The sequence below is a fragment of the Halyomorpha halys genome, unplaced genomic scaffold (assembly GCF_000696795.3).
Source record: "Halyomorpha halys isolate HHAL.00 unplaced genomic scaffold, Hhal_1.1 Scaffold9.1, whole genome shotgun sequence".
Lineage (NCBI taxonomy): Eukaryota > Metazoa > Arthropoda > Insecta > Hemiptera > Pentatomidae > Halyomorpha > Halyomorpha halys.
This window is the reverse complement of record NW_027110416.1, coordinates 1,000,357-1,023,562: the sequence shown is the minus strand read 5'-3', so window position 1 is coordinate 1,023,562 and position 23,206 is coordinate 1,000,357. Positions and strand designations below refer to the sequence as shown.

At 30.6% G+C, this 23,206-nt stretch overlaps 2 protein-coding genes across 5 annotated transcripts in view; one reads left to right on the top strand and one right to left on the bottom strand.

The window, feature by feature from the left end:
- LOC106677994 (biorientation of chromosomes in cell division protein 1-like 1) overlaps positions 1-15,525 on the bottom strand; it is a 33,392-nt gene extending 17,867 nt beyond the window's left edge. For 3 of the 4 annotated variants that reach the window (XM_014416254.3, XM_014416261.3, XM_014416270.3), the window contains exons 1-4: positions 15,231-15,525; positions 14,988-15,112; positions 14,777-14,916; positions 5,820-8,707 (exon numbers count right to left, since the gene is read on the bottom strand). In XM_014416254.3, coding sequence (XP_014271740.1) covers positions 5,820-8,707; positions 14,777-14,916; positions 14,988-15,112; positions 15,231-15,362 — 3,285 coding nt within the window. In that variant the 5' untranslated portion in view covers positions 15,363-15,525. Of the gene's footprint in view, positions 1-5,819; positions 8,708-9,473; positions 9,750-14,776; positions 14,917-14,987; positions 15,113-15,230 lie in introns of those variants that run through there. The other variant, XM_067048592.1, reaches the window with a different exon arrangement.
- Positions 15,526-15,759: 234 nt separating this feature from the next.
- LOC106678012 (MICOS complex subunit Mic60) overlaps positions 15,760-23,206 on the top strand; it is a 32,085-nt gene continuing 24,638 nt past the window's right edge. Inside the window, exons 1-5 of the mRNA XM_014416290.3 lie at positions 15,760-15,901; positions 16,177-16,280; positions 16,359-16,565; positions 19,214-19,302; positions 19,728-19,829. Of these exons, the coding sequence (XP_014271776.1) occupies positions 15,857-15,901; positions 16,177-16,280; positions 16,359-16,565; positions 19,214-19,302; positions 19,728-19,829 (547 nt within the window). The 5' untranslated portion in view covers positions 15,760-15,856. The remainder of the gene's footprint in view (positions 15,902-16,176; positions 16,281-16,358; positions 16,566-19,213; positions 19,303-19,727; positions 19,830-23,206) is intronic.

The following is a 23,206-nucleotide window of genomic DNA, read 5'->3' as shown; positions in this document are numbered from 1 at the left end:
TATATTTAGATTTATAACTATAATTGTATTTCGATTTCTTTTATATATCCAGTTTAAATATTGACTATTTATGTTATGCTTGTTATTGATGTTTATTGCAGAATTTGTGAAAGTCTAGTTTACTTTTTCTTTCAACTTCTAATAGACAAAGTTTTAAAGAACAAAAAAAAAAACAAACTAGTCAGTTCAGAACGTACTTCAACTCCTCGTTAACTGTATATAATATTAATTTTGCTTCATTTTTTAAATGAGAGTTTAAAAAGATGTTCAAAATGAACCAAAATACGAATGAAGTCCTCTAAAAACTTTCAATAAGTAACCTTCCATTAAAAATTTTTATACTTAATATTTTTTTCTACTAATTTTTTCATGATATTGTTATTCATGTATTATTAAATGTAACCCCACAAATTATTATTGTATTTAGCTCAGTTTTGAAGAAAAGGAAGATTTTGAACACAAATATTAACATAAACATTTTTAGAAAAAGGTGTTTTATTTTATTAAAGGCATGAATGATATTATACTTTAAAGTGTTATGATAGTATAAAGTCTGGCATTAACGATATATTACCAGTCCAAAGTTGAAGGAGTGGTTAAAAAAATTTTGTCATCTTGGGTTTGGTTCCATTTTAATATGGTTTTTCATTTTTTTCACAATAAAAAACTAACTGAATTTGTAATAAAAATAATTTTAAAATGCAGAACGATCAGTTGTAATATATCAAAATTACAAATTAACAGCAATCTTAAATCTACAATTGTAGTTCTTACCCAATTCTCACAGAAATTTTCAGATACATGACTTAGTTATGGGACAGACGATTTGATACCATTATGATATTAATTTTTTAAAACCATAAATTGATATTATACCTATATAACTAAATAAATTAAGGCCTATAATTTAGACTGAACAGTTGGTATTCAATAAAAATTTATTGTATTAATTTTATTGTTCTTATCACTGAACCTACCCTCAGATCAACATCTCCTTATACATCTTACATTAAGTCAACTATATCCTCACTTATATTATACTTTATATCTATTTAAAGAACTCACCCTATCGATTCTTACTCAGAGAAATGTCTTGCACTTTTTACTTAACTTATCGCCTTAGGACGGAGAGTATTCTAATCAGGTCAAATTTTCAATATTCAGTTTTCAATGGATCTATCCATTTTAGAGCCCCCGAATTCATATAGATCAACGTCTGAAAAATGCATTTTTGGTCGTTTCTCTGTATGTACCATGATTATCTTTTTGGGGGAAATTTTGTTGCTAATTTTTTTGTTTTATAGGGTTTCTAACCCTAACTTTGAGAAAAGTTATGAAGAAAAAATAATCTTTACAATTGGATACATTTCATGGTAAAAAATGCATATGTTCAATTAAAATAACGATATTAAATTACAGATTTCAAAGAATGTACTGTTCTTTTCAACAGTAAATTACCCTATAATATAAATTGGAACGAGATAAAAAAAAAAAAATTAAAACAAACACGAACAAGATTTCGTAAAACTAAATTTAATAAGTTTTTTAAACAAAATTTAAGCTTTCAAATAAATTATAATATTATGACAACATTAATAAAAGTTAAAAACTAATATTTTTTAAAAAGATTTGATAAATGTGCAAAAAATAGGCCTTTAATTTATGATTGAGATGTAAAAGTACTTTTATTTAAAGATAAGTTTTTCTAAAAATATGAATTAAAATTTATCTTGAAAGATTAAAGATACAGCATCAGTTACTAAAAATATTAAACAAAAAATGTATTTGAGGTGTAGATAGTTGACCGTAGATTAATGCTTGAAGAATAACATAAACGGTCAGCAAAGAACAACATAAATAAACAAAACCATATTTATTTATTTTATGCCGACGTTTCGACCTGAGTTTCAGGTCTTCATCACAGTTACCAACCAATCTTCCCTCTACAGGCCACAGTTACCAACCAATCTTCCCTCTACAGGCTACAACCCCTGATGAAGACCTGAAACTCAGGTCGAAACGTCAACATAAAATAAATAAATATGGTTTTGTTTATTTATGTTGTTCTTTGCTGACCGCACCCCCCGACAAACTTCTTCAAGAAAAAATGTATTTAGTAATGCCCCTGTACATGTAATAATGAAAACATTAGTTTTTTATTTATAATCTTTACACTTTCTTCAGACTGGTTAATATTGTTTAAATAATAAATTATATCTATTTTAGTCTCAAAACATTTTTTATTCCTTTATAAGTCCGACGTTTCGGCCAATTAATACACTATCCTCTTGTTTGTACTAATTTTTAACAACCATTCTTATATATTTTAAAATTAAAATACACCGATACGCAAGAAAAGTCTCAACAAACCTCTACTATTGATAATTACGATGAGCTCCTAGCAATTTTGTGTTGGAATATCTCTATTATTGAGAATTTAAAAACCTATGTAACCTCTTAGAATTTTTCAATATTTATCTTTTTAATTGGGACTTTGTGGCTTCATAGCCTGTATTCCAGTAACACAGAACAAATAAAATCAAACATAAATAAGCTCTACAGAAAAAATAATAGGAGGTCAATACAACATGAATGTGAGCTGTAATAACCTAAAAAGCAGGAAATATCTAATAATCATTAGAATTAAAAAAAAATAATAATAATTTAAATTCTGAACAAAACAATCAAATTAAAATAATATCACCAAACATAAATAAAGATAAACCTAATAAATAAGCCCTTCTTAAATATTAAGTTATTCATGCATATTGTTAAGTAAACTTAAACATGCTTTATAATATTAGCAGAAGATTTAAAACCAATTGTATATGACTAATTCAACACTGTAATAATTATATTACGAGGGCTGTCCAGAAAGTAACAGACGTTTTGGCCTATCGTGGCATTGGGTGAGGGTAGAGCAACCATCTTGGTGTCCGAACGTTCCTACATTAAGTATGCATCCAGCTATTGTAGCGTGAGGACTGCATTCCTCACTTTGCTCTGTGAGTTGTCAAGATGTGCCCTGCAATAGAAAATCCTGCCACTTGTGAAGTGTGGTCTGTATGTTTACGGGCAGAGGATAATGACTGAAAGCCGAGTGAGGCAATGGTGCACTGATTTTAAATATGGCCGTACCAGTGTTCACGATGAGGACCTAGGCCTAGCCTTGTGACTGATGACCTGCCTATGCGAATCAATGACAAAATTCGTGAAAACCATTGTTTCACGATTATAGAAGTCAGAACATTTTCCCCAAATTTCACAGAGTTTGGTGCATCAAATTGTGGTGGAGAAGCTTGGTTATCACAAATTTTGTGCTCGGTGGGTTCTGAAAATCCAAATGGAAGACCATAAGAAACAGAGACTGGCTGTAGCACTGACCTTTCTCCAAGAATACAGCACAAATGGTAATTCAGTTCTGGATCGTATCGAAACTGGGGACTGGGTGAAGGACTGAACTGTGAAACAAAACATCAGTCGATGGAATGGATGCACAGACATTCTTCCTAGAAACCACAAAAGTGTTTGCAAATGCTGTCAGCAAGAAAGGTCATGGCTACTGTGTTTTGAGACTCCAAGGGAGTGCTTCTCGTTGATTTTCTGGAATGTGGAACAACAATCAATTCAGAAATGTATTGTGAAACACTATGAAAGTTACGGCCCACCATACGAAATAAGTCTCTAAGGGAAACTTAGCAACAAGGTGTTGTTTTTTCACGACAATGCACGTCCACACACGTCCAATCGTACCCGGGCCAATTGGATGGAGGTGTTTGACCATCCACCATACAGCCCAGATTTGGTGCCGAGCAATTACCACCTCTTCCCAGCGATAAAAAAAATGTCTCGGTAAACAACGCTTTGATACTGATGCCGAACTGCATGCAGGTGTAAACCAGTGGTTGAAATTGTAGGCAGCAGATTTCTACAGAGAGGGTATTGAAAAACTTGTGACACGGTATGATAAATGTCTAAATTTGAATGGCGATTATGTAGAAAATAGCTGAAGTGTGTACCTTTCAAAGGTATATAATAAACTTTGAGTTTTTCAATTTGTGCATTGTTTATTTCAAAATGTCTGTTACTTTCTGGACAGCCCTCGTATATTCTAGATAGACAAAATAGATCTTAATTTGGAAACCTCAACCAGAAAGAAATGTGCTTTAACAGTAAGATAGAAATGCAGGAGTGGAAGCTTATGGAACTAGCCTAACCTTAAACTACCAATCTGATCCTCAATCAGTCAGTTGAAAACTGGCACAAGTTTCTTGAAAATTAAGAAAAAATGTAGAATCATTCTGCAATGGGAAAATTCTGGAAGTACCAGATTATAACAACCAAGGGACCATCATAAATGGACATGGTAGGATTGATCAAGAAATACCAAATCAGACCTCAAAAGCGAACCTAGCTTATGACTAGATCAGTAATAACATGTAAGCTGGTCGGTCACCTTAGAGAGGTAATGATGTGAAGTAATAGATTTATATAATAAATCAATATATCTCCCAATTATTACAGAAGAGCCAAGTGATATATATAGGAAAGGCAAGAAACCAAATTTAAAGTGGGGAATTGAAAAGTTGAAGTGGGATGAAAGTCGATTTTACTTTGAGTAATCGAATTATTAATTAAAAAAAAAAATTAAATCTGTACCAGGTCAACTCAACTCGGATTAGAGCCTGGGTCTATGGAGTTAGTAGCAAAGTGCCTTACCACTGAGCTACCCACTCCACGATATGGTCAGTATAAGGATCAAAAATTGCAAACAGATATGCTTGATTTACTGACAGTTCAAAAGTGTAAGAAACTCACTAGCTAATCACAGTCTAACCTTCTAGTGTTAGGATAGGGGAGCAGTAAACTGTCAATATAAAGTTTCTTGACCCTCCGAATTCGCATTATAGGGTCTGAAAGCTTGCCCTATCGTAATTTTTATTTAGAGTACAAGAATCTCGTATTCAACTTAAGGTCCAAAGTTTATCCAGTTTTGACTTTATTTACATAGAGGAACAGAAAAACAAGGAGAAACTACGTTATAAATGAGAGGATAATGAAGAGGTAAGAAGTACCTCTAACTTTGGAAAATTAAAAATTATTAATCATTAAAATGATTAATAAATGTTATTAGAATGTATGATGCGAGAAATATAAGTAAAATACCACACGCCCATCCAATAATCCTATCTCAAGACATTCTGAGGATCAGAGGAAAGACAGGGAATGATGAAGGCAGCTAGAGACCAGGAAGTCCCATAAAGAACTGATTAAGTTATTAAGATAATAGAAAAAAAGCTTAAACAAAGTTCATTAAACTATCAATGCAATATTTGACCTAAGATAGTAAGATTTATATTAAGCAATATTCTTATGAAAAATCAACTTCAAATATTTTAGAATTTTTAGGACATTTATAACCACAATACAACAGGAACCTAACACCAGCAGCTAAGTTGTAACAAACCCCTTAATTAATAACCTCTAGAACTAACATAAAAAAAAAAAAGTGTCTTAAATTGGGAGCTATACATCTGACATGACTGAAATTAGTCATTAAATGATTCATAAAGGAACTTTGTTTAATGATTTTTTAAAGACATGAAACAACTTACAAGACACAATTATGCGATCACCAGTGAGCTGCTTTCTTAACTAATCAATCACATGTTACTATACTAAATTAACCTCAAAAAATAGAATAATCTGATTTAAATTTAAATCTTATAATATGATTTATGAACACAATAATTTTTAAAAAATTTATTCACTAAATTTTTATTGATTTTCCTTTTCCTCCCACGCAATCTTTTACTTACTGGAGAAAAAGCTTCCTCATCCTTGTCGTCTTGTGTCACTTGCTGCTTGGCAGCAGGTGTTCTGATAGCACTCTTCTTTGCAGAGTTTCCTTGTTTCAACTGCTCTGGGGAAGTATGACTTATTATTCCTGTCCCAACATCGACATCACAGTCTAAGAATTGAGGAACTGCCATAACAGTAGAACTCAAATTTTCCTTCTTCGAGATGTGGTCTACCACTGGCAAATTTTTTACTGAGCTAGTCCTGTTAGAATTTCCGTCTATAGCACTATTTTGCTGAGGGTTTGAAGAAATCAACTTATTAGGCGATTTATTTAATGGAGGTTGAATAGAATTTCGCATGGCTTCTACAACTTCATTACAGTCTTGAAGTAAAACATAGCAACCATTTTTTCCACTCATAATATTCTCCACAGCTTTACTTACCTGGTTGTCATCAGGGTATGTTTTTCTCCTTTCTAATGAAACTGGTTTTGGTTTTAACTTATTAAGGTTGTCATCTAACAGATCGTCACTAAAATCACAGATTTTTGTAAAATCGATTCTGTCAATATTTTCATTAGGCAATACTTCCATACCCATATTAGTGCAAAAATTTGAATAATGTGCACGAAAGATGTGAAGAGAATTCCTAGATTGTTCAATATCTGACTCAAGAAAACCACTAAATTTTCCTTTAATGGGACCAACTTTGGGATTTTTTAACTTATCCATTTGCCCTGCTTTAATATTTTCTTTATTTTCTTCTCGTATTTTTGGGTTATCTCTCTGAGGAGTAGTGGTAGAAGGGGAGTCAGTCACATCGGCCTCTTCAACGGAATCCATAATTTCCTTTCTTTTTTTGTCCTGCTGCTTAAATGCCTGTCGTGCTATATTTTTTCTAGCCTGCATTATTTTCCTTATTTCAAAGATATTTCTTGCTATCTTTGGTTTTTTTATTGCTTGCTCTTCACTAGACTGAATGTTTTGGTTTTGGCTTTCTTCAATTGAAGAATTGATTTTCATCAGAATTTTGTCCACATCTGAGGGTTCCTCAGCCTCAGTGACTGGTTCTAATTTGCGCTCATTGGCCTTCTGGTGATTTGAAGACTCCCCCGTCCGCTTTTCCTTAGTGGATGTAGAGGATGAACTTACCTTACATTCACTACTACTAGATTTTTGGGGTCCATGACCTTTGCCATTTCCACCACTGCTATCTCTATCCCATGACCTTCTTGCTTCTTTCAGCTTGATTTCGTCATTGCACCGCTCACTTTTTCGTTTCCTTTCTCGCTTTTCTTCTTCATTTTTGCCTGATTTACTATTCGGAGTTTTTTCTTTACCACTTTCATCACTTCTTTTACTTTTGTCTTTCGTTTCACTTTTATTATCATCTTTTTTTGTTGATGAGTTACTAGCTTTGTCATACTTTTTGGAATCTTTCCTCTTGTCGTCTCTTGTTTTTTCATCAACAGACCTGCCTTCTTTATCTTTCTCATTTTTGTAGTCTCTTTCCGATTTTCCTCGATCTCTTTCTTTACTTCTATCTTTCTCACTCTTATCTTTATCCTTTTCATTGTAATCTCTATCTTTTTCTTTGCTTTCATACTTATCCTTTTCTCTCTTCTCTTTCTCTTTGTCCCTTTTATTTTTCTCATGCTTGTCTTTATCATATTTATCCTTATCTCTTTCATGTCTATCCTTATCTTTGTCAGACCGGGTCTTCTCTTTTTCAGACTTATGATTTTCCTTATCGTTTCGGGTCTTTTCTTTATCATTTTTATCCCTTTCTTTATACTTGTCCTTATCATTTTTTTTGTCTTTTTCAGATGAATCTTTATAATCAATTTTATCCTTTTTCTTGTCACTATCTTTATCTCTACTTCTGTCATTTTTGTCCTTATCCTTATATTTATCCTTTGAGGAATGATGACGATCATCTTTGTGTTTATTGCTTCTGTCTTTGTCATCTTTATTGGTTTTGTCTCTCTCTTTGTCTTCTTTATAAGTCTTTTCTTTACTTTGCTTAGTATCATCTTTTTTATCAGAACGATGCTTTGAATCACTAAGTCTACTGCTGCTCTTGCTATTTTTAGAAGAACACGATTCACGGTGCTTCTTGTCTTTCAGTTCATCTGTTTTCCTAGTCTCTTTATTTTCTAAAACTTTTTCTTCAGCTTTAACATCTACTTCTTCATTTATGGAAGAAATCTTAATTTCTTTATCAGAGGAAAGTTCCTTAGAAGGTGTACCAACTTCACTTTTATCCATACTGTTTTCACCAGTTCCTACAACTACTGACTTAGATTTGTCTTTCTTAAATTTAGCATTAAAACTTGAACAACTAAGGGAATCCTCTGATATAGTCCTACTACAGGTATCTTCTTTAATTATTTTATTTGTAAATGTTTTAGCATCTTCAAATGTACTATTTGAAACAGAATCAATTTCCATTAATGTATCATATCTATTGTCTTTTTGGAGGTTTTGTTCAACTTCTAATGTTGCTTTTGATTCTGTGTCATCTAGCTCTTCTGGAAGAGGACTTGTGGCCGAGTTGTGACCTCCTATTTCAGCTTGTTTTATTTTCTCGCTCAAATTTTCAAAATTTTCAAAATGGGGTTCAGTTGAATTTTCTTTGACCGATGTAACACTTTTAACTGTGTCCGAATCAATATGGTTTTCTTCATTTTCTTTAAAGCTGTCACCCATATGGCTAGATAGATCTGAGATACCAGATACTTGACTGTCATGAGATATGTCTAACTTAGAAGAGCTTTCGTTGTTATTAGTTTCATCTTTTGTTTCCTCTTCATCGAAACTGAGATTGTCACTATCTGGAGAGACTGGATCAAGATCTTTTGGAAGAAGATCTAGTAAGGTCAGCTTACGCCCAGATAAAATGTTATCTGCAAAATAAATAAAAATTGTAACTTTTAAAATAATAAAAAATACATTATAAGGAATGCTGTATGGGAAATTAACACAGGTATATAAAAAGAAACTTCTCAAATTTGATTTCATAATTTTAGCTGAACTTTATGTTTTTCGAAAAATAAAAAAAAATAAAAAAATCAGGAGAATTTTTCATAGCACCTAGGTACTTAATCAATCAACTTAAAATTTATAAGGTACCGAAAAGATGCTAAAATATACCATATGACATAAATCAGACTCCAATGGGTCAATTTGAAGTTGAGATATAATACAAAGTATTAATGATTGTTTAAATATATTTGAGTGACTTTTATTGCCTTTAATTAAGCAAATATAAATTTTATTGTTACAAGATAGAAAACTTTTCTCGCCAATAGTATCAAAATAATTCAATTTGGTCAAACCATGCACCAGCAATAAGGTTTCACGTTGAATTATACAAAAATGATGTTGTCAATTTTATTTCTAACATACATTTTATTTCTATTCTTTTTTCTTTTTGAAAAATTTATTAAAACTTCTTATTTACTCATTTAACATTTTCAAATGATGGGATAATGCACATTTGTTAGGATAATGGTTAATAATAATAAAGGAAAATGTAATTAGACGACTTAATGTATACATGCATGATTATATAATATTACAGATGTTTTTAGAATATTTGAACAGTTTTTATAATTTTTTCTATATGATGAAATATATTTTCTAGACGTCTTGAGGTTATGAAGCTCTTACCCTTAGGCCTTCCACACAGGAGACAAGATTGTTGGTGTAAGATGCACATGATGGCACACACCCTTTGCCTTTTTCTCACCTCGTATGGCTTGGCATATTGGGTCTCAACCAAAATGGAAGTAGTGTAAGTTTCTAGGCAACCAATCATTTCCAGTTTGAGTCTCTCTCGCCTCAATTTCATCTTGCCTCTTGTGGGAAGGGCCTTATTTAAAAATCAACAAAAAGTTAAAATATTTCCATTTGCCAGAGAGAAATAATATGTTTGAACATTTTCTCTAGATAAGCTAAAAACCTTTAAAACTCCTGGATACTTCACTCAAATTCATAAGTTATGTTACTATCGGAAAGATTAATTTTCTCTCTTTCTGATGATAACAATAAAGTATATTTTTTTACAGATTTGAAGGAAATGGAAAGTCACTTAAATATATTTAAATAATCATAAATACATTATCTTATATCTCAAATTCAAATTTGAGTAGTTGAAGTCGATCAGTTTAGTACCCTGGGAGCTATGAAAGATTGAAATGATTTTTTTTGGTACACACCTATGTATCATAAATTTGCAAAAAATTTGTAGGCAGTGGAAAAATTTTTATTTCAGGTCACCATGAAACACAAAGATCAGCCAACATCAGATTTTTTGTTGTAAATCTATGCAAAGTAAAAGTGAGTAATTAGGAGAAAACATTTAATGAATTGTTAGTTAAGTATTTAAAATCTGAGTTGAAGAAGTGATGAATGGTGGGAGAATTATTAAACGAACAAAATACAATAAGTTGCCTAAATTATCTTTTTTATAATAGGTTTTACTAATGCCTAATATTAATAAATTACTATCAGTATTTTCTAATAGCTCAGTGGTGGTTAAAAGTGAAAAAAAAAAAAAAAAAGGAAGCAGAATGAAGATTAGATTAGCCTAAAGACCTAAAAACTTTTTTAATATATATATAAATATTTAAAGTTAAAGACGTTTCCTTTGCCAAAACAAACTGAAAGGAATATCAAGTATAATTTAAAACAAAGACATCTTTGATAATATAAAGATAAACCACCATTGTATTGGTTAGGGTATACAGAAAATAGCTTATTATCATTTGAAATGATAAATATAACTCGAAACTATGAGAAATTTACTTTATAAAAAATTACCATTAAATTTGAATGTAATTATACATAATCTTCATCGATTGATTCATAAAATGGTGAACGATTCGTAGTTAATCTTCTGAGAGAAAAACTATCTTGAGGCAGAGGTAATACAGCATCTAAACTAATAATAAAGGAGTATGCGCACAACCAAAAGCATTTAACTACAAAACAAACATTAAATCAGCTGTGAACATGAACAATAACTAATAATAAATATTTGCATAACTAAAAGCTACCGTAAAGTGATATTTAATATTTTTGATGAATATTTATCATGAATTAATTCAACAAAACTTTTGAACAATCACTAATCAAAATAAATCATTCAACTAATAAGTCATCAATGAATAAGCAGAACTAGATTTAGTAACAACATTTATTAGTCTAAATACATAACTAATCAGAATCATTTATAATTTTTTTTTTTTTTTTTATTTCTGATGTTTTCAATTTAACTATTATGTACGACATTTCTTCAATTTTAACAAATTGATAATTCTTATGTCCAGGAGATCACATAACTTGTTAGTAAATAAACTTATAATGAAATATCAACTATTTGATAGTGAAAAAATAAAATTAAACGGTATTGGATTGATAAAATCAAAATGCTCTAGTTCAAATATAACAAAAGAAAAATGTCACATATAATCAATTTTCTACCTTCTTTCCTAATTATTTGAAAAAAATGATTAGGTTGTTCACACTTAAAAATATGATTTCCTGCATCCTAAATATCACTTAGGTAGTTCATATATTTAGTGTATCAAATAAAACTTAATTTGAAAAACCATAAAAAAAAACACGAGAAATGGAGAGCCTTGAAAGAGTACTTATATAAAGAAAGCAAGATGGTAACTGACGTAATATTGAAACAATATTATTGACATGTCTGAGAGCACCTTCAATAATACTGACATATTATATTACTGGTGTGTGTTACTATAGTACAGATGTATTATGTTGATTTCCGATTTTGCTTGATTTAATCAATTTTTTTCCACAAACTAATCTTGTTTTAAAATGTTTTGAAGGTAAGTAACATAGGGCCTAATTCAGGGATTCTGGGGCCGGAATGGCCTGGGAAGGATTCTCTTCTATTATTTTGGGTATTATGATCTCCTTGAGAGATTGTGATATGCTGCACATTGACTAGTACTCACTATAGGTGGATGTTTTAAAGGTAAGACAACAGCCGAATTTTGAGCAATCATCATTTTGTTGGACAAAGATGAGCAGTTCAATAGTCATTATTATTTCATAAAAGAAAGGGAAGAGATGAAGGACAAAGACCTAGGAATTTTATACTACTTTCAATTGACTCAACATGACTTTCATAAAAATCAAAACTTCAATAAGAAAAAAAAATAGTAGATTTAAAGAATTAAAGGATCAATAGAATAACTGAATATATGTTTAAGGTAATATCAAGTTCTGTATTATTGTTTAAGTTTTTTAATTTTTTCTTCGGAATACTTTTTTTATTCAAATTTTGTGAACAAAAGTGATTTAAAATAGTAGTTATGAGAACTACATAAATAAGTAAAGTATGATAGATGGAGTGGACGGAGTTTGAAGTTAGCCCCCATATGATAAGACATACCTAACATAATAAAACTGATCATGTAGAGGATAAATAATTTTTAATAAATATAGAACAATAAATAATCGGTTGGTTGAACAATAATCTATTTTATTATTTTTTTTTTAGTAAGATATATAAATCTTATTTTTTTTATTGTTTTTTCCCGCATTAATTAGTTTTGTTTTTTCAAATCTAAAATTATAGTTATTTTTAATTTCATGTTTGGCTAATGCCGTAAGAATAAACTTTTTTATTTATTTATTTTTTCTTTGTACTTGCAATAAGTTGGTTAATTCATGCTAAAATATTTCGAGGTTTCCTATATGTAATATTTATCACTACATTGTTTAGAATTTATTTCTATTTTATCTTTAGTATTCATAATATTTTTATTTAATGTATTACTGTTATATAAATCTAATGAAAGTTTTTTCAGTTAGATTCATAAAGAAATATATTTTATTTTGTTACGGTTGGTTGAAGTTATTATACATTAAATATTACTATTATTATTAACTATAGAACTACATCAACAAACGTCCAAGAAGGCAATCAAAATAGAAGGTTACGAGGTAGCTCACCTTTTTACTGACCTCAACTCGAAGCAGCAATTTAATTACTAATCTCAAAAAAACTGCATCAGGCTTGGAAATTCTCTATCCTAGATATGTTAACACACACATAAAAAAAAAAAAAAAAAAGTACCTCTACAATTAGGGACGTGACGGCTGTGTGGGTTGGGACGTAGCCCCCAGTGTGGTCCGTTCGAAACGTTGTGGGTTCGATTCCCACCTGGGCAGTTAAACATTCATTTTTTGACGGTCCCGAAGAATGAATCTTTACACTCCCACCTTGGTTAGTATGCGGCGGCTACCAAGGTTGCCGCCAGGGGTTAGCAAAAAGGATCACTAGGCCCACTTGCCGGACTTGTTCTCCCCACCAAATACCAGTACAAGTACCAGTACCCCTACAACCCATTAAGGGTCAAGATTCATTACTTAGTAAGGAAGTACTGTTTAATTAACCATGATTGCACAATCATTTGGTCAATATCACGCTCAACCTCCAGATTTTTCACCCATTAATGGCACCCACTGGCTGGGGAGCTCCAGGAGGGCTTCCGATCAACAGATATCTCGTTAACAGGGTTGACTCACACCTACTTTAACAAAATAAATAATTATATGCCAAAGCCGGATACGAACCCGAGGCCGGGATATAGTATCACAGCGGCTTACTCTCTAAGCCACTCTGGTACCACACATATATTAAAGGATTTATTTATTAAATACATATAATGATGATTCGGAAATATTATCCTGCCATAATTTTAAAATCTCAACATCAAAAATATCAGCAAATAGAGATTATTATTATTCTTTAGTTACTCATTTTAGGAAGTTTGAATGTGAATTATATAAGTGCATACTATCTTAGATTCTGAGGACATAATTTTTACTATGTAATACAAATTTTCCTACATTCGGTGAAGAGGAAGGAAAATATAAAATTATGAACTTCATTACATTTCTAAATAAATAAAAGAAATTGTACATAGCTATTGTTTTTATTTCCAACAATTCTATTATTTTAAAATTAATTCATAAAAACTTAACAATGTTTAGAATCGATATAATTTTAATCTATATTTAATATCCATATCCTTAAAAATATAAAGTGACAAAGTAAGACATTTAAAAAAAAACAACCATCATGAATAATCATAGCATTTTCCACAATCGAGTTTTAAATAGTATCGAATGACAAGAGAAGCCAACGTAGTATCTTCAAGTTACAGCTACTAACACTTACAAAACGTTTTCAAGAGGATAAAATAACACTTTGGTAAAACCTTATTTGATTACACAATACAAATAGCATATAAAAAGTTTAATTTATATCCACCAGTATATTATAAATTACTGCTTTAACATATTTACAAACGGACCGAAGATGTAACAAAACATAAATATATTTCAAGATAGAAATTATATAATTATTCATATATGTAACGCATAAATAGTAAATAAAAGAAAAAATAATAAAGAAAAGTCATTCACAAGAAAGAAAAATCACATAATAGAATCATTTCAAAAATAACAACTCTTCTAAAAGTCATATTTAAGATGCTAAATGTTTACATTTCTAAGAGATACCTGACAGACAAATAGTGTATCAAATATAATAATATTTTAGAAAATTCCGGATCACCTTTGTCTCATAATGTAAAACTACCATTAGTGAATAATATTATAGTACTTAAAATTTATATGTATTGATAAATAGAACTGAAGAAAATAACTACTATTGCTGAATAAAAAAAAAAAAAAAAAAAAAAAAAAAAAAAAAAAAAAAAAAAAAAAAAAAATATCATTGAAAAAAAAAAAAAAAAAAAAAAAAAAAGTACAAATATGGATATAAAAACTGAATATAAGTTTAACTCAAGATGAAAAATCAGCTGCGTGAATAGAAGTAGCCAAAACAGACAAAGATGATGTCATACTGAATCAATACCTCTATCATAGAAATTACTTAAATTACAAATTCATAAACATTAATAACATACTCGATGGAGGAGGATGTTTAGGTTTCTCAATTCCCAAACAGTCATAGACAACATCTTCCACTTTAGGCATAAAAACGGTAAATACCTTCGGATTCACTACTTGATCTACGATACGATCGACACCAACTTCTAAAAAGCCTCTGCAAGATAACAATACGTATTAAAATTATTTCACTGACACCACTTTATCATTTGTCAACAATTAACTTACTGCTGAACATGTCTCCTCAGACTTTCCCGCAGCTGAGTTTTGTTTAAGTCTTGCTGCCATGTCTGAGTAGCCAGGAAAGTAGCTACAGTTCCATTAACTCTTTGCTGCAGATTCTGATAAGCTGGCTAGAGTTAAACAAGACATTGACATTATTTGTCAATTCAGCAGATAGCAAAGATTATAGTAAGTTCAAACGTAATAAATGAGTAAACATAATCCATATATGATATAAATTTCACCTACCTTGGTATCAACATCAGCAAGACAATCTTTACGAAACTGATCGAAAATGCCTTGAGATTTCAATTTGCAAACAATACGATCCACTAACTCTCCGTCGACAGGAGGATATTGTGGAAATGTTTCGAATGACATTTCAACAATCGGATAAGATAACTGCTTAACGTAAACAATCACAACACCGACATTGTCAAAACCCACTTAGAAGGTTTCCTCATATGATCACTAATACAATGAAGTAATGCCTAATAAACATCAATGCCCTACAAATAATTTCTTCCTTTTCATCATCTTCCATCTTATTATATTGGAAACTCCGAATAAATTCAACTCCATAACAACATGTAAATTAAAAGTCGTAAACAAAATTAAACATTTATGACTATTTAAGCTGGGAAGCAACTAAATAGTTAAATGTAGTCTGACGTGCATATGTTTTTTATTGAAATTATTATGTTTAGAGATTACAAGTACTTAAAAAATTGCAACTAACTAATATTTCCAATAGAAAGAGACGCCGTAATGTAGTTTCGAACAATTGATGTTAATTTCAGGGTCATATGATCGATTGTTTTTCCGATTCTTTCCAAACCGTATTTCTCCTCTATCGGCCCTGATCCGGGTCTAAAATGTTTAGGCACAGTGTTAAATTTCCTTTAAGTATTGTCAGAAAGGTAAGTAAATCTTTCTGTTGTATTTTACCGCTGTTTTGTTATTTTTGTAACTTTTTTAATGGATGATTGTAATTTTAATAGTTAAGAATGGACCGGGAAACCATTTATTCCTTATTTTAAATAATTAAATATTTTCATAACAGTGTCAATTAATGCGTTATCAATTTTTTGTATTAACAAATATAAATAAGTTATCTTAATTGAACCCTATTCTAAGATATTATGATTGTATTTAGGTTAACTTGACTATAATTGCCTTGATTTTTCTGTTGCAGTACCCCTTATATGTTGAGAGACAATATGTTGTTCGCCTTTACCGAACATCTGCCCCAGTCTATAGGAAACAAATTGAGGGCCAGAAGGAGGAATGTCCGCAGGAGTGAGTCATTAAAAACTTAACGAGTTATTCAGTAGAGAGTTTTATATTGAATAACAATTTTTCATTCCTCATTTGCAGGAAATCTGGCAAATTATTTTACTATACGTTAGGTGCTGTCATCATTGGAACAGGTGCAGTTGTGGCATATGCAAAACATGATGAAGACTTTCGAGCCCTTCTGAGGGAATATGTACCAGGCTCTGATGAATTTATTTCATTTATAACAGCTGAAGAAACTTCACCAATAGACTACCTTCTTCGAGTAATTTCAGATTTGGCAGCTTCGTGAGTGTCATTCTAATCCTCTATAGGTCACTGTAGTATATTTTCTACTTCTGTTTGGATGATAGTTCTAAAACATTTTCAGTTTAATATACTCATGTTAAATTACAGTTGGTGTTTTAAAGATATTATTTTACACTATGATTCACAAGGTCATGCAATTCGCACCATACATACATTATAAAATTTATGGTTGGAAGATCTTCTCTTTAACAAAGTAATTGACAGTATTTTGTTGATATAGACATCATGAAGTGATCATAATGTTTTTGGTGTTTTTAGTTGTTTTTAGAGGATTTACACAGTTTAAGATTCTCTTCGTTCCATTAAATGGTTTGTGTGTATGTAAATGGTATATATGTTAATTATATACTCAAAAATACCTCAGAAACTGAAACAGTATATTGGGGTAGGCACTTATAGCAATGACATGTTATTATATTTTTTCTCTAAAATTGATTTATTGGAAGTGCCTCTTTATATCATAGATTTTACACTTCCAACTTTCTCAAAATAGCTGTAACAATTTCGACTTAACTTATTGCATCAATATACAATAAATTGGGCTTTGATAACATTGAGTCTTATCCTTATCAAAGTAGTCTGACAGGGCTTCAATATCAAATTTTCTAAATGACTCTCTGAATTACCTTTAATTTATTATTTATAATTATATTATATATTTACTTGGCATAATTAACCATCTCTCATCAATGGTAATAACATGGATAAGTTAAGCTATGAATAAATATTATTATCTATTGAAGGAAAAATATTCCATTAAAAAGATAAAAATTTTAGAAATATTAATATCTGTCAAATAAAGTTATTGAGGTAATGGAGAGTGATGAAAAATCCTTACATATTCTATGATCTCTGTCCACTCAATTATCATTATTTATTGGGAATACTGAAATAATGGAAAAAAAAGAAAAAAGATGAAGAAGGAGGTTCTTTTTGTTTTTTTTAAATATATAACTTTCACCATTATGTCAGAAACAATTGTTTATTAATTTGTATCAAACCTAATATTTTTCTTAAAAACCTATGTGTTCCAACCAAATGACATCTATTGGTCGGTGCTGAAAATACATATATAATAATAAATAATCATGGTGAATTTAGCATATGTCTATGATCTATTCAAATTGACATTTTAATACCAATAGTATATTTAATGTTATAAAATGTAGTCTGAATATAAAATTTATTGAACTAACAGTTCATTAACTTGGTGGATTTATAATTTATATGTCTTATTAACAGTTAATAAAAAAATTCTTTAAAACAAATAAATATTAATAAAATAAAACTAAATGATGTATTGCATGTATTTATATTTATATATGTGTAATTTTAGTATTTATTTAGATATTCCTAAATCCTTATTTTTATTATATTCTTGTATCATTTTGTTTTATTTTATTCTTTAGTTGCTCTCTAGTTTTAATATTCCTTTTTTTTTTTGTATTCTATATATATTAGGTATCATGTTCAATATTAGGTATCATAAACTATATTATGTTTTAAAAAATTATATTTATTACATATTTCATTCGTTTTTATATTATATATTGTACTCCTATTTTTAAACAAGTTAACTCCATACTTATTACAAATTTCATATTTTTAATTTATTAATTGCAAATTTTTATTTATTATTATTCAATTTGTAAGTTATTTCATTAATTTTAGTATTTTTTATTTAGTGGTATTTTACTGATTGAATAATTATTTTATCGCCAGAAATTAATTCATATTGTTCAATTCTATCTTTTAAATCATAGCAGCCTGCACAGCACTCTAATAATCAAAAATATAATTGTTTCAAATTTTATTTTATATGTAACATTATTTTATGTCATTTCAGCACCGACCGATAGATGTTGTCATCTGGTTGGAACACATAGGATGTATTTTTCTGATTAAGTAAATAACAAAAAAAAAATTCAAATTTTTCATGAACAGTTTAATGGATTTCTATAGTTGACCTAATTTTTGGAAACATCTTTTATTACAGCTTATATTCATTTCACATGTGCGATTAAATGAACAGTTGTACAGATGATTACATTAATGTGGGGAATCCCTATTTACATTCATGTAAATGAGGACTCTGAAGACGTGGCTAATCTCTTTATTTCTTCACTTTTGTTTAGAAGGAGAGTATTATGCCACCCTTCTGTGTAGTATAAATGAATTTGCTCTCTTTAAAAGGTGTATAATTTAACCTCTTTAAAAGGTGAATAATTTAACTTAACCCAAACACTTTATAAATGAGGGCTCATACATGAACATGGTTGCCAGTGCTCCACTACTTTCAAAATTCGATCTTGATCTAAGGTCTTTTACCGGCCCTGTGTGTTCAATAACTTTCATATAACAATTTTATTTTTTAACTTTTGATTTTTGATGAGTTATCTATATTATATAAGGATAAGTTTCAACTTTTAAATTAAATATTCTTCTAATTCATTAAAATTAAGTATCATTTTGTCCCATATTGAAGTATCCCATCTGTTTTATTTTCCCTAATGAAGACTTACAATGTTAGTATAACAAAACAACACCTTATTTTCTCCTCTTTTTCTCGCTCTTTCTCTTTCTGTAATTTTATTTAAATAATATTGATTGCCTTAACTATTTGGTAGGTTAAAACGTGAAGTGATGACAATGTTTGGTCAAGAATCAGGAAAAAAAGAACTTCCTCCTTGTGATGACAAGCAGCAACCTTATGTCCGTAAGTTACTGGATTTTCTAATGGATTGAATTATTGTATGTACTGACTTCATTAAAAAAAAAAAACTGTTTCTACAACAGTAGAAACAAAAATAAATTAGGTAAATATGTGAATTAAAATAAAAACCCCAAGTTTGTTGAGCTCTAATTTTTCTAGAGAAAATTTAAGAAAAAAACCGTAAATTTCTATATTCTGACAAATACGGTAATAACTCATTATCCAGGATTGAAAGTTAATTAATAAGATATAAGGAATAAAATCAATTATCAAATATGTTTGATTACATTAAATATTTTGAATTTTAAATAATTATTTTATAATAAATTGTTATTGAATTAATTTTTATTCATTTAATGCTCATGTCTTTTATGAACCATTGGTGTGTGGATTCATTCCCTAGAACTGATTGAACATTATTTTTTCAGCTCCGAAGCCTATATTTAAAGATATGAATTTGAAAGGTGATAAAACTGATGAAAAAAGAATTTATGTAAAAAAACCTGATGGAGAAGTTGATATCACGCCAGGTAAGGATTTCATCTACTTCTATTTGGCGTAATTTATTGTATAAGATAAAAATAACAATATTCTTTCTGGGATGATAGACATATTGAATTACTTAAAAAGACACTTGGGTAGTATTTTGAATACAGGAAATAATAGTCAATTCCCTCATTCTAAATATCTGAGTTCTGAATTGTTAATAGAAGAACCGAGTCAGATAGAAGCTCAAATAGCCATAAGAAAATGAAAATCCTATAAAACAGCAGGAATTGACAATATTTCTAGTGAATTAATACAAATATGTGAGGAAGTGTTTCTACTTTAGATATTTTTTTTAAAAGATCTCGGAAAATGTCTGAAGAAAATCTGTTTTGATTCAGATTAAGAGTATGACCATGGATTTTAATAATTGTCGAAAAACTTTACTTCTCATGTTATAATCTATTAATATCAACTTAAGTGAGTCAAATCAATTAATATCAACTTAATATTAATATTAATGTCAACTATCACCATCCCCCATTCCTCCAGGTGCATTGTGTTTCCCAATCATCTCTGTATTTGATAGAAATACCTGTATGAGAAGTAGTGTTTAGTATTATAAGTAGGTGCCAGTCTTGTGAGGTCCTCTTTTTTTCCTCAGTCACTGCTCCATGTAAGCTTGGAGTAGTGCAGTTCATTCAAAGCTAGATTGGAGAAATTGCCATTACAAAGGGCCTAAAAAAAGAAAAAAACGTAGCCCTCTTAGCAATCTCTTAACGACTCGTGAGTGGGTTGGATAGAGAAGTGTTGGTAGTTTTACCTTAAGAATAGTTGTGACTATGCCAAGCACTTACATGATAGGGTGTGTATTACAGTCATCTGCATTAAGACTTAAGATTGGTTCCTTATGCAAGAAATGCTATATCCAAAAATATCACAGCACTTCACCACCTGGCTGACGATAATGATGAAGATCATTTCAACCAACTATGGGAGCACAAGAAACAACCTGAGCAGGGTTATTAGACATTCCTACCATATCCATAGCTGCCAGGAAAGGAGTCCGGGAAATCTGAATGGCACAGAAAAAATGAGGCATAGAAACTCATAAAGATAAAATAATAAGACGAATAATTAATAGCTTGGTTGAGTCACGATTTATTAATTTAGTGACTGGCTTTGTTCTTAGCAATGCTTATCCTTTGTCAGACCTCTTATACATATCCTTTCTGTTATTAACAGTTCTTATAAATTCAAATCATGTGATTCAATTAAATTTTTAATTATACTCATGTGTTTTGTTATTTATTCATGTGATCTTATGTATGTTTTCTCCTTAATGATTCACATTTCTAAATGATTCTTTAATATACGAGGGTGGTTTGAAAAGTTCTCAGAATCACCGCTAAATGTCAGTGCTAGAGCAACGAGGTTCCCGCGCAATAATCACACATCCTTTGTGAGTGAACACGTGGCGTGAGTGGTACTGACAACTCTTGTTGTTTTATGCATAGTGATTTGTGACAATGGAAAAAACTGAGATTCGAGCAGTGATCAAGTACTTTGTAAAAAAAAGTATGAAAGCAAAGGAAATTCTTGCCGACTTTCAGAACACACTGGGGAACTCTGCTCCTTTATATTCAACTATTGCCAAGTGGACCAGCGAGTTTAAATTTGGTCGGGAGAACTTAGATGATAATCCGCATAGTGGACGGCCAAAAAGTGCTACGACCCCAGAATTTATTGCAAAAGTGCATAAAAAGGTCATGGAGGATCGTCGACTGAAAGTGCGTGAGATTGCTGAAGCTGTAGGGATGTCATCTGAACGGGTATATCACATTTTAACCGAAGAATTTGGAATGAAAAAATTATCCGCAAGAGATGGGTGCTGCAGCTCTTGACATTGGACCATAAACGCACCAGATTGGAAATGACTGAACAAAATCTGGCATGTTTTCAGTGCAACCAAAAAGATTTTTTATGCCGGTGTATGACTACAGATGAAACTTGGCTCCACTGCTATACCCCAGGGACAAAACAACAGTCAAAGCAGTGGAAACATGCTGAGTCACCACCACCAAAGAAAGCAAAGGCAGTACGTTCAGCTGGAAAGATCATGGCCTCAGTTTTCTGGGATGCAAAAGACACTCTGCTGATAGATTATCTTCCTTCTGGCCAAACGATTACAGGGCAATACTATGCAAACCTTCTAGTCCAACTGCAGGAAAAGATATGCAATCTTTCATCAGGGCAATGCCCACCCGCACAGAAGTGCTATTGCCATGGCAAAATTTCATGAACTGAGGTACGAATTGTTGCCACATCCATCTTATTCACCTGATTTGACACCATCAGACTCATCTCTTCCCCAAGCTGACAATTTTCCTAGGTGGACGAAGATTTCCTACAATGGAAAAACTGATAGCCGAATTGGAGAGGTATTTTGGAGGCCTGGAGAAATCTCATTTTCGAGATGGGATCAAGGCATTGAAACATCGCTGGACAAATGCATTTTTCTACAGGGAGACTATGTTAAAAATAAAAGCAGTTCCACTGAGGTAAGACACTTCTTTCTAGTACATTCCGAGAACGTTCCAAACCACCCTCGTACTAAAGTAAAAAAAAAACTCTTATATTCTTATATAAAAGGACTTATATCCATACAGTTGCATTGTAACCCATAGGTACCTTCATATTCCAGTTATCTGAGATAGGCAAATGGTCCATTTGGAGAGGTGAAAAAAAAAATTATTGTTTTATGATTAGTGTTTGAACATACTGATTGATCGAATTATTATACTGTGGTACTTCGACGCAGACTTTAATGCTTTTTAAGTTGTGCTGTGAGGTACCCTCTAGTAGCTATAGGTGAAAAACAAAAAAGTTTTGAAATTTGTTGTCTGCCAAAAGTTCTTCTTGAGTCCGATTTCTTAGCATCATTATTTTTTACATATTTATACCCAATCTTAAAATATAAAAACCAATATTTGTTTGTTCGTACTTCATGCATTGCCATACCGTTCATCTGATTGTGATGGGGACTTTTTGCTAAATTTTCAGGGAAGGCTATTCTGATTTTTTTTTGGTCAGAAAAAAGTTATTATCAAAATTAAGCATTTTTGTTGCATAGCCCAGAAAATATACTTTTTTTCATGGTTTTGTATGCTGATCGATTTGTCTCTTTCTGAAGAATACATATCCATTTAGGTTTAAGGAAGAACAACATTTTTTTAAGTTCTTTGAAAATAAGAGAATTACATGGAATATTTGAGAAACTACCAGGGAATTTAGAAGATTTATTTACCCAGAATTTCATGACCTGTAATTATAATTGAGGTAATAATTGAATAGAGAAATGGAGAGTTAAGTTGTGGGATTTCCTACTAAATGATTCATTAAAACTTTAATTAGTCCTGAA